General features: G+C 44.9%; 1 protein-coding gene across 4 annotated transcripts in view; it reads right to left on the bottom strand.

Moving 5' to 3' along the window:
• The window catches only part of runx2b (RUNX family transcription factor 2b), a 39,722-nt gene that overhangs the window by 14,855 nt on the left and 12,082 nt on the right, over positions 1–12,785 (bottom strand). For 3 of the 4 annotated variants that reach the window (XM_047574239.1, XM_047574237.1, XM_047574236.1), the window contains exons 3-5: positions 6,122–6,384; positions 4,471–4,627; positions 2,414–2,518 (exon numbers count right to left, since the gene is read on the bottom strand). In XM_047574239.1, the coding sequence (XP_047430195.1) occupies positions 2,414–2,518; positions 4,471–4,627; positions 6,122–6,384 (525 nt within the window). Of the gene's footprint in view, positions 1–2,413; positions 2,519–4,470; positions 4,628–6,121; positions 6,385–7,508; positions 7,885–12,785 lie in introns of those variants that run through there. The other variant, XM_047574238.1, reaches the window with a different exon arrangement.

The following is a 12,785-nucleotide window of genomic DNA, read 5'->3' as shown; positions in this document are numbered from 1 at the left end:
AGAGGGACCTGACTAACCGCTTACCATACCCGCACACACACACACACACACACACACACACTGTAAGCCTCTGAGGAAAATCAAACCACAGATCTTTAACCTAGGCCTCAGCGATATTCGTCACTCTAACCACGCAATTAATTAACTAAGGCTCCACTCCGCAGTTCAGTGATATGAGCCCCGTCCGTTCATGGGTGGTCCCGCTTTACCCCACTGATATTAGATGAGGAACCGCTGGAGGAAATGACATCCCCCTGAAAGACTCATATGGCTACCATAAGGCTCATCAAACACACTGAAACAAAATGTCCTTCCTGAAAGAGACACCCACGAGCAGGCATGTCATAAAAATAAAAAGGAGAAAAAAATAAGTCAATAAAACAAGGAAAATATCAATAAACGCACACACAATGTTCTAAATTTAGCCTTTTCAGACCAGTCGCAAGCCCACGTCGAAAACTAGTGTTATTGTCAGCTCATTTTCTAGAAACGACACAGTGTTTTTGCAGACGAGGACCACAGAGTGCCAGTGTATGTCAACTACTGTTCCTTCTCTGTGTGGACCCCTCCCTGCAGGCGCCCCGTGTACCACAGGCCTCCTAATTACCCACTAGTTTAACACAAAATAGAGCAGTAATGGCCGACAAAGCCCCCCATGTCTCAATGAAGCGTTCACAGATAGAATCACGGTTTGGGAGACAGCCGGTGCTCTCAGCTCCGAGTCTCTGTGCTGGAAAAACCTGGAGGAGGGGAGGCTCGGGAGGAGAGGGCACATGTGTGTTTTGCCACACTTCGACCTCGTCTTAATGACCCCTGAGAGGGAGACGTGTTCTGGCTGTAGTTTTTGGGTAAATTATACCACCAATGTAATTCTGACCACTTAACAGCAAAGGAAAGAAGTTCAGGGGGTTATGTATGATGACATAGTCTTTATTGCTTAAATTACTGTCCTGAGACTGAAGCTAGAACATGCAAACGGTGAGCTTTTTCTACGACCGCAAATTGGAGGAAAAACAACGAGTGAATGTGTCTCCGCTGTGCCAGAATCCACTCACAGGTACAATGAGATATATCACTACTCACATGTTCGGGCTTCCAGTAAGATGGCCCGGAGGCAAGACTAAGACAGCAACTTTGTTGAGACCAAACCGAGCTTTTCTAAACAATTTCAGTTCCGACTCCCATCTGCTCGCCACCAAATAACAGGACTTGTTTGAAAGTCATCTGACGGGGGACGGCAGATGCACAGGAAATGCTTTTGATCAAACAAGATGGCTCGAGAGTGAGAACGGATGGTGAAGAGGAGGGGGGGCGGGGGGCGGCGAGTGGGTGTGATCGCGAGTACATGTGCGTTTGAGGACAAGCATATGCCTTTGTTTCAGGGTGCATGTTGATGAGCGCTGAATGTCGAGTGTGTGAGGCATTTTTTGGCACCACGGGCAGGTTTCCTACAACGGAGACTGATGGTGGTACTAATCCTACTGTCTCCTGGCTCCTCTGTGTCTCCGTGTGTCTCGGTGCCATATGTGACAGGGCAGGCGAGTGGGTGGGTTGTTTGTGATGTGATATTGTTCATTGAGACGCCATGAGATGAGAATATGTTTTCTTTTTTTTTTATGAATAGGGAGGAGGGTTGTGGAAACAGCTGCATGCCAGACCAGTTGGCACTGATGGCTATAGTAAAGTTTTTTTTTCCTCCTCAGTTGTTTTTATATGGCCCATTAAAATGAGCTGATGCTAGCACTCTGCTACCCAGTGTACCCTCTCTGGAATACTTTGTCTCACATTTTATTTCTCTTCTGTCTCTCAAACTGTCACAGGGGAGGCTGCCCACCTTCCTGAGAGGTTATCTTCAATTAACGGCCTGTTGATGGCCAATTAACACAATTTAGGACTTTTTCCAGTAAAACCGCTCTTGCTCATTTCCGTTTTGTAGTACCCTGTCATCATTTTAGATGTGCGTCTGCTGCCATTGGCTGGCTGCACGGAGAGTCACGCCCGCCGCTTAGTTAAAGGGCAACTACGCAGATTTTGCACATCCTCTTCAGACGTCGGTGCGCAATAATGGTTGAGTCACTGTGGCTCTGCTGTGTATTTTCCACAGTTTGAAAAAGTAACTGATGATGTCACAAGAAGTCTGATCTAAAAATCTGATCCTGCAACACAAACCAGAGCTGCAGGCTTTCATCTGTTGCATAGTATTGTGGGAAATTAAGTATTTTTGGAACGGTATTGATGCAGATGAAGGACCAAAGGACATTTTGGCCTCTGCTGCCTTGGCCTTTGTGAAACCTCATATTTTGTAAGTACAATAATAAATGACTGACTATAATTAAATCAATGCAGGGACTATGTGTTCCTTCTTGCATGTAAGCATAAATCCATGATGTGCTGTACGTGTGTTGGTACTCACTCCTGGGCTCACGTGGTCCGTCCACGGTGACCTTTATGGCTCGATGGTAAGTGGCCACTTGTGGTGGGTTGGTGAATACTGTGATTGTCAGTGTGAAGCTCTTGCCTGTGGTGACATCAAACAACATCAAATGACATGCCATCCATGGAGACAATGACTGGTATTCATGTCTAAACCATCCCCAAGTCACAAGTGTGGTTGTGATCACATAATAGCCAATACAAACTGGGAAAAATGGACTTTAAGAGGATTAACAACAGACAACATTGGATGTTTGAGAGCGTCTATTTAGGTTGCTTGGCATGGCCTAAATGGAAGATTGACTGCAGGAGCCAGTATCTTGTTATCCAGAATTTTTAATGCAGTGTGAGTGGGCGAGAGGCATTTTAATAGTCACTTCCTTTCTCGATAATCCCCGGCAGTTGCTGCCCTGGGGTTGAGTGTTTGTCTGTGCAAGTGTGAATGTTCCTATGTGCACGAACGAGGAATGCTGTGAATCAGAGCGCAACAGCCAAGTCAGCAGCAACGCTAACGTCTGAGGTATGCGGACGCGTCACGTAACCATGGCTGCGCACAGGAAACAGGAAGCGGGGGGCAGGTTGCTGCAGCAACTCATCTGAGCAGCTGTCCATTCAGTCACAGCCGTCTACCCGTGTGTGTCCTCCCCTCTTCCGCTCAGCACTCTATAAACATGCTGCTCAAAGGAGTGATAAGATGAGTCGGGGAGATAGCAGATCGCAGATGCAACAGGTGTCCCACATACCTGATCTGAGCCGCATGTGGGTGAAAGAGCTGGCGATGTCTGATAAAGTGGGACACCTAGTGCGTCACTTTCTGCCTCCCTGCCGTCGTTACGGCCGTCGTCGATTAGCCGTGATCACATTTTTGATCACTGTCAAGGTAAGCCAGTACACCACTTGACTATTAAGTCTATCAATAGTGTATGATTCCTCTCTGAATTACCTGCTATCACCACACAGCGGCATCAGTCCAGTTGTGTACCTATCGATCGCTGCCCATGTGTGTGAGTTCTCTTTCTGCATGGCTTTTAGCTATCTAACATCCTATCAGTTTGCTCTCCTTGTACTTATCTCTGTCATTGCAGGGTATTCATTTCAGGCACCCCGTAGTCTGATCTACCCTGGCTCCTATGTCACTTCCTGTTACTAGATTCCTTGACACACCAAAGGGACGCACGCAAGGTCTCTGTGGAAACAGGTCGAGCCACCATGCCTCCTCTCCTCTCCTCTCCGTGCTTCATCCCCTGCTTCCTCCCTTTTTGTGACAACGAAGTAAAAGTTGCTGGTAGAGCTGCTGACAACATTTATCACCATCAACTTATTATAGGCGGTCACTTTTCTGTGAGCACAAAATAAGTCTGTAGTCTGCAGGGAAATAGTTTTAGAAATTTTGGAGAGGGCGAGAGCACACTGACAGTGCCAAATCTAGAGCTGTAAATAAGATGATTTAGTAACAAGCCGGTAAATTACACACAGAGTCGCTTTCGTGATGCCAAACATTCAGGGAATGTCATTTGACTCAATAGTAGCGCGTTTCTCCCTGACAGCCTGAAGACATGCACACAGAGTGATCTGCCGTAGGGCTGCAGCACCACCCAACATGTTTATGAGCCTGAGCTGAGCTGGGTCATTTCAGGTGAACATGAATGAAAAGCACGGAAAAAAAAGGGGCTTGTTTCTCGTTATCAGATAAACGCTCTCTAATGCAGCTGATTCTGGATGTCACACGTCTTATCTTTGCTTCTAAAACCAAAAGGCGAAGATCAAAAGTGGCTTTTACAAAGCGCCTTTGTGTCATCTGGATTACAAGATAGAACGTTTATTATGAAGCCTCATTTAAAGGCAACGAAAAGGGAAGCAACATGATTCAACGCTCCAGACTCGAGGAGATGGGAGGTGGGTTCTGGAGTCTGGAGTTACAGGGATCATTATGTGGTTGCCACGTAGGGAATGTGGCCACTAATCCACACCACTGAACTTAATAGCTCCTACTGATCATAGCCGCGCAAAGTGAATGGGGCATAGAGAGGTTCTCACCTCGGCCACTGCGGCCCACAAAGCGCAGGTCGTTGAAACGTGCTACTTGGTTCTTCATCACACCTGAGGCGTTCCGCAGCTCGGCGGAGTAGTTCTCGTCGTTGCCCGCCATGACGGTGACAACAGTCCCGTCGGGTATGTCTCCGAGGGCAACCACCTGTCAGAGACACAGAGGTCAAAGGGCAGGAATTCAAGAACTGGTCAGAACAAAGTTTAAAGGGAGTACTCCATGATCCTGTGACAAAAAAAAATAAAAATAAAAAATCTGGTAAAATATAACCTCCAAGCTCTATGCTCCTCTATGCTACAACAGCTTCTTCTCCTTCAAGCATGGAAAAAATATAAAAAGAAATTCTTTAAGTTTAAAAGCCAAAAGCCTTGTGAAACAAAACTCTGTCTCAATTAAGTTTCTACTCGTAAGACACCATCTAGACTCCTCGTTTTACATCATGCCACCCTCCTCCAAATTATGTTGATAAATGGGTTTAATTTTATATCCCGAAGTGGTTTGATAAATTATAAATGCGATTATGTGAATCATCTCAAATGAAGTGTCTCAAACAAGGCCCTGGTGTTATCATTTAGATTCTTGGATCGAGATAAAAGAGGATGAGCAGGCCTACAGAGCCGCAATAATTACAGAGCTGTGGCAATAAGAATTGTTGAATAACACTTATATTTTAAAAAGTGTCACATTTGATTTGGAGCCAGAGCCACAGCTACAAATTTCCACTTTACTTTGTCTTTGATCTATCCTTTAAATAATATCTGTCAAGTAATTAATAGGGCCTTTCCTGTGAAATATCATGGGAGTAAAAATTGTGTCATGGCTTCAAAAGAGCCTACAGAGGCCTAAAACACACAAAACAGTGAGCATTTCAAATATTTATTTTTTTCCTATCTTCTCTAAACTATTAAAAGCTCACTGGACTGAACTGTAAAGACACATGCCAACAGTTTCAGTAGAAGCATTAAAATACAGATTAAAATGTGACAATATGTAGTTATAACACATACAACAACGTGTCATATTTGTTGAATCCTTTACACAAAAAAATCTAAAAGACGGAATTAGAATTCACCACCTTCAGCACAATACTGTCTTTGTCTTTCTCACGGGTTGAGGAAGTCTGAGAAGATATAATAAGTTCATCACATTTGCTAATTATTAAAAAATCAATAAAATACTGCTATATTTATTGGCTCTACATGAACATGTGATTTCTTTCTTTTTCCTCGTCTCAGACATTCAAACTCTTCCAACTGCTGCCCTTTAAACATCACGTGGACCGCTTTTTCTTAATTACCTTCATTTCTAATTTAATTTTCTTTCCTTTCATTCTGTTAGTATGGCCATATTAATGACTTCCGGATCATGCATGTTGTTACTAATGGCATGCAATCTGACATTTGCAGCACACATTTTCCATTAAGCGCAATAAATCCAGGTGATAAAGAGTCAAGTGGGAAACAAGAAACAAATACAGTCCTACAATAAATATATTTAACTGGACCCTAAGTAAAATCCAGCACAACTTTTTTTTTTTTTTTTCTTAAATCACACTTTCGATTTATTTAGTGTTTGTCTTACAGTAAACACCGGGATCACGCATATTTTAATTTAGCAGCGCATAACTGTGTCGGAGCTCACCTTAAAGGCGACGGGCAGCGTCTTGTTGCACCGCCAGTGGGAGGGCAGGACCGAGCACAGAAAGTTGGGGCTGTCGGTCCGGACCAGCTCGGCCGGGTGGTCCGCGATGATCTCGGCCATGCTGCGGTTTTCGTGGGGACGCAGTCTTGGCACCGCTGCCGCTGCGTCCGGCTGCCCGGCGGGAGAGCTCACATCGTTCATCTTCCCTGGGACCGGCTGGAGGCTACTAGACGGCGGACTGAACCTCCGGCTGGCGCTGGGATCTACGGGAATTCGCATCACAACAGCGTGGATTATCAGAAAAGGCACCGAAGGCTCTCCAGCTCCTCTCTGTCTTTCTTTCTTTCCTCCTTTCTTTCTCTCTCACACACTCAGGGAGAAACTCGGAGTGTGCGCCGCTGCTCGCTGAACCTCAGCGCGCCTGCCAATGGAAAATGGGACTTGCCGAGCGCACACCGCGTTTCAAAACCCTCTCCACTACAAACTTCAGTGGGCGCCTTCAAACGACATAAAATATTCTTTCCCGGCAAGAAAAACAACCCTTGAAAAGTTGATGATGTTTTAAATGACAAGGTCTTTTTTCTCAGGCTTCTCGGGGGAAAAGTCCGTGTGCCATAACGCAGGCGTAGCTGCTCATGTGTGGATATAAATAACATCAAATAAATGTCCGAGCGCGTAATAGGCTATACAATTACAAAAGAAAGCAGAGCTAAAATGGAACAGTGGACCCAGATGGTCAAAAAGGTTTTTTGTCTGTCTTCCTTTAGAGAAAAGTCAAAGCGCTGCTCCAGGTGCGTCATTGAAGTCTTTGTGCCAAACTTAAAGGCACTGTGGAAGCCCGCGGGCTATGTACACGCACAAGAAAAAAAAAAAAAGAAAAAAAAAAGTTTTCAAAAATCAAAGGGGTACGCTTTAACAATACTTAACAGGGCTATTTATAATCCCGCGACGCCTACAACTTGGACATAATTTTCTGTAAAGTCTTCCGGTCGAGCCGCAAGTTTTGTGTACAGGGTTAAAAAGGTTGATGAAGTCGAGGAGGGGGAAAAAATCATCGCCGGTGAGATGAAGGAGGCGGAAAAACGAATCCCGTTTTTGTAGCCGTAAATGTGGTTAGTATTTGGAGGCCGGGGTTTCCCGTGCTCAGGCTTTTTGTGGTTTATATAGCTCGGGCGCCCAGCAATTATTGCGCTGATGCGACTCCAACACGTGGTGTCTGGAGTCAGATCCATTCCCTACGCCATAATCTATCACGCCTATATAGGCAGCCGGACAGCTCCCCGTGTAATGTCTATACCTTCATGAAACACACATGGAGTCGAGTCTCACGCCGCTCTGTCTGTCGTTATTCACACCTAAGAGTTCGCACACAGTCTGCCGTACGTACCGACATGTTACCGCTCCTCTGGACCGTTCGCGCACCCCTAACTCCGGAGGTGGTCATTTCCAGTCAGCAACGCGCACCGCTCCATCAGACCGTGTTGTGTTACCACAATATGCGAGTCGCAGTAGCAGTCTCACAGAGACCAGCTCGGCTGAGAAGTGAGTTGCACTCCATACGGCAGGAGTGAGTGAGTCACCGGAGAGCGGTGAGTCAGGTAGAGACGCAGGAGTTGAGTTTCACCCGGGCGCAGGGGAGAGCTGTTGTGCAGGTGTACAGGTATCGGGCTTTTAATTTATGTTCGTCCATCCACGTGGCTTTTAGTAAAGTCTTTTATGGAAAATCCACCTTCAGCAGATTTTGTACTCTTTCATTACATGACTATTAAAAGATTTGCAAAAACAAAACAAAACAAACAAAAAAAACCACCAAAATATGAGCAAATGGATTCTTTCGAAAATATGTAATTACGCACGACATCGTATAATAAAATGACAGTAGTGGAGTAAGTTTCATTTTGAGATACAGTGCTCGCATACTTGTATTTTATGATATTTTAAATTTTACTTTCATACACAACTCGTGCAACTACATTTTTTGACACTTTCCTCGTTACTTTGCAGATGTAGACTTTACATAGACCACAAAACAAATCCACAATATTAAACGAATTAAATTAAATCGTAAATGATTAAAATCAGTCTCTCAACCAACTAAAAATAAATACAAATGGATCCAGTAATGTAAAATACAACAGTTAATATCACTCTCACAAGACTATTTTGTGCATTAGAAGGACTTTCACATGCAGTGCTTTAATTTTTTATTTTATTTGGTAATACTTTAACATTTTATCTTTCACAACTGTTATTTATACTTAAATAAATCATCTGAAAACTGCTGTAAATTATCACTGCAGTAGTGTTTAAGCTGGAAGTGAGATGTCTTTGCAAACGAATAATAAAGCCAAAAGCTAGAATTTGTGTTCAAATCTGGCCTTTAAAAAGCAAATAAAAGGGAAACTACATATTTAACACCCTGCATCAATGTCATACATCAATAAAATAAATAAATACATTTAAAAGGAATTTTTTTCCAGTTTTTATTTCTGAAATATTCCATGTGGATGCTGCTCTAAAAGAAGCCGTGGAGAAGGTCTGCTTTGCCTGCCCCTCTTGCGTCTACTGTAGAGGGCATCATCTACCCTCTGTGAGACTCCATATCTCAGCTGGCTCTCATCACCCACCCCACCCTCTGCCCTGATTACCCATCATTCTCCCAGGGAGACTTGTTTTGAGTGCCACATCACACAGCAGCATCTGTATTGCCACTCTGTGTTCCTTTTCCGTTGCTCCCAAACAGGCTTTTATTGCACAGAGTCTTTAAGACAAAGGTCTTTGATACTCCGGGCCCGTTTCAAAATAAATGGGACTACTGGGAGGCACAGCTGTTGGGTTATTTGGATCCTGTTTGGGCTTTTGTAGTTTGTTTTCGTGCCGTAAACTTGGATATATCTTTTATATACATTTTACAAAAGGTTGCCTGTGCTGCGACAAAAAAAGGTTTATCCTAAGGACTGCAGCCGGAGCACTTGAAATAACTCCGCTTCTTATGTTTCATAAGTATCCATATATGTGCGCGTGCACGCGCATACACATCTGCTAGCATGTGTGCGAGTGTGAGGATGTGGGAGGGATATATATAAAGTCTGAAAGCACTGACACGCATCTGGCACCTCGTCATGTGGACGGAGCGGGGTGGGGGGAGAGTGATTGAGTTACACTTCCCTTCCTTGTGCCCCAAACACCAGGAATATGGTTCACATTGTCCAACATTCTCAAAGATCAACTAACAATTCATGGATGGATAAATGTGAATAGTAGTAATTAAATCTGTAATAGCGATAAACATGGCCTTGCAGGAACCGTGGAGCCAGTTATTCCAACAGAGTTAAGTTTCAGCTCAGATAATATTGTTTTTTTAGTGATGAATTCATGTGGAATAATGTGGAAAACATCCTAAATGTTGTAGCGGAATTTAATTTAGGAAATGTTAGGGATGAAATAATAACAACCTTCGAGTCGATTTCATGCCATGAGCTCAATAAGGCCTATTACTTTTAATCTTGACTCAGATTTGAAATGGAATTTCATTTTTGAGCTGTCTTTCTGCATGGTTTATGAGTGAGAGGCCCATCAAGAAGTATATTGTTAAAATTCGCCAACTTTTTTAAGGCAAACTAATTAGTTCTAAATTTGGATTTGCTGCACTCTGTTATTGTCCTGTCACAGGGCGGCATATTTTCCCAGCCCAACCTCAGGCCTCCAACGCCCCCCTCCAACTAGTCGTGACTCCAGCCCTGACAAGCTCGGCTCATCAAAGAGTGTTTGTCCCATCTGACTCCGCTTTGCCTCTCCGCTGCACATCCAGCATCTGTCTTGCAGCACCATACAGGATGCATTCATACAGCAAGGCCTTGCTGTCTGGCTCTCTGTCATTTAGAGGTATTGGGCAAACTTTGCACAAGTTTAAAGTCCTCTGTTTGATGTCGAGGAGATGTGAGGGATACAGCAGAGAAGGCGTTAATGTGCCAGAATATGCTCAATCAAAAATACAGTTTCTTCCCTTCGCTGCTGTGGATTTATCCTTTACCTTATGATTAAATGTGAACGCCGGACGCTTCTCGCAGCGCTGGACTTTTAAGATATCTGACCGAACCTGCTCACTTTTAACGGATTTAATGTGATGCAGTAATGAATCTAGCATAAAGCTGTTTAGCTATTCGCTGGGGCTGCCGCTCGCCTGGCGCACAGCTGGATCGTCTCCCTCAGCTCTGGTATTATTCATCTACTGTGTTACACTGGCTTGGAGTCATCGCACAGTAGGAGAAGTCACTAACAGTGAGGAACCACAGTGTACCACATTGAGCAGGATGTGCGTTTCATGATTTATGGTAATATTGTATTTCTGCCGCTCAGTTTCAATTATTTGCTCTCAATAAAAATCAGACTCAGCTGACATTCGCTGACTAATCTCCCTGTCGAGATATCAAGCGTGCAATAAAAGTTTCTTGTTCTCATTCCCACTTGGAATGACAAAGACTGTGTGAACCACCAATATGTAGGCATACCCGCTGTCTATAATGTTGACAATAAACCAACCACGCAGGATCCTTCACTTTCCATCTCTTCCACTATCTGACATCCACACGCAGAAGTACGCTTAAGAGGCCCTCGATAAGTTCAACACCTCGTGCTCCATGTTGATGCCAAAAAGTAGCTGGACAACATTTTAAGCAGGACACAACCAATATTATGGGCTCGTGTAAACGCAGGGACTTTACATATTTTAAATAGACAAATACCCGCGAGCAACATTACTGTCTCTCCGCACCACTCGTCTTCACTCCTTATCCTATTCACAAGCGTATACTCGACGCTCTCCGTTCAAGAGGAAAAGTACAGCCACTTAAGACTCAGGATTAAGGCTCCATTTCACATTGGTGCATTTTTCAAGACACTTAATTATAGCTTTCTAGAGGGGCGCAGTGACGAGGCCCAGGCTCTCTCAGCTCTAACGGGATGTTTCCATGTTTGGCAGGCCACCAGCCCAGCGTGCTTGCCAGCAAACCAATCAGCGAGCCCACCAGGCTAGGCAGCGAACCAGCCAAATATCAGAGTCCGCTAGCCGGTCGACCAGGAGAACATGGACGCAGGCCGAACCATTAGCGGACCGGCTAGCCGGCACGGGAGGATGGCGGCGGGCGGGAAGTCATCGTGACCTCATCGGCGCAACCTCACCGACTTGCATCCACGCACTGATCCCAGATCACAGCTAAGCCTCTAATGACTGTTTGCGACCAAAGCCCGTGACATCACCGTGAACTGCTAGGATGAAGATGGCACGTTTTGCGGTGTGTGTGTGTGTGTGTGTGTGTGCATCCCCGTGCAACTATTTTCAAAGAGGGCAATCCAAGTTGTAATAGCCCTTGAGAGGGCTGGAATCAGAGTCTAATGTACATACATTTCGGTTCAGCGCAGAAAAAGTTTGCCTGATATTTAACTCTTTTCGCAATAAAAGGCAACATGGAAAGAGATGGAGACACGGAGGGGGCGCCTGCTCAACGCTTGTGGCAGGAGGGTAGAGAAGGAGGGAGAGAGAGGAGGGGTATAAAGACAATTTCCTCTCTGCTCTTATTGCTCTGACTGTCTGCCGCCTACAGCCTTCATGGAGGTCCCTAATTGAGATCACTTGTACTTAAAAATAGGAACAAAAAAGGAACTTCTGCGGCCTGGGAGATGGAGAGGAGAAAATAAAGCAGTAATATGTGACGAAGGCTGCCATTAAAGAGTCCCAATGATAGATCAGAGCGACTGGGGCACGGGGCTGAGAACTCTTGCTGTGTCTGCCAGCGAGCCTTCAGATGTTGGCATGTCACACACCACCTGCTGTCAATGCACTAAAAGTGTGCATGTGTATATGCAGTTTGCCTGCGAGTGTGTGTGGCTTTTTAATGGAGCAGGGTGACAGTGCCCGAGGCTCAGACCAAAAACATGCCACAAAGCTGGGGGAGGAGCGTTCGGTTTTTTCCACTTTTGAATGCAAAGTGTTTGCTTATATTTCACGGTTTGTCTTTACATAGGCAACAGTACATTTGTAAAGCCATCAAGAAGCCATCTCCGTGCAGCTTTTGTGTCATTAGCTATGCTATTGTTACTCCTTCGCTTTGATTCAGCCGTTCCACCGATCAAACCTTCCCTGGGGCAGCCTTTCCCAGACTAGGTCCCAGAATGTCCCTAAAGCTGTGTTGGTTTTCTTTTCAAACCATCTATCACTCAATCAGGTCTGATCGTGCTATTAATCAAACAATGAACGCCCCCCCCCCCAGCTCCTCTGAGACCAGTTTGAAGGATAGGCTTAAAGGAAACGTAGTGTATCCAGGAGTGGTACCGGACCACGGCTGGGAACAGGAACCCTGTAAAGAGCGTTTTTCTTGGACCGAGACCCTCTGTAGGTGCTAAAGACAATACAGACACTCGGGCTAGGCCAACATTCCACTTTACACTTTTCCCTTCCTCTGTGTATTTCACTGGTCTACTTCCCCTCTGCAAACTAGCCGGCTAGTATCAAAATATTTATAGTACATCTGCAAGACATGCTGTTCTCATGTATCCGGGCCCGTTTAGCCCTGTGTTCATTATGCGAGGTAAAACTAATACCAGATTTACGGGGGGATATTTCTCTCTGTTCCGCCTGTCTGTGTGGTACGATTGAGGATGATTT

The sequence above is a fragment of the Mugil cephalus genome, chromosome 21, assembly GCF_022458985.1.
Source record: "Mugil cephalus isolate CIBA_MC_2020 chromosome 21, CIBA_Mcephalus_1.1, whole genome shotgun sequence".
Lineage (NCBI taxonomy): Eukaryota > Metazoa > Chordata > Actinopteri > Mugiliformes > Mugilidae > Mugil > Mugil cephalus.
This window is presented reverse-complemented; position numbering and strand designations above follow the sequence as displayed.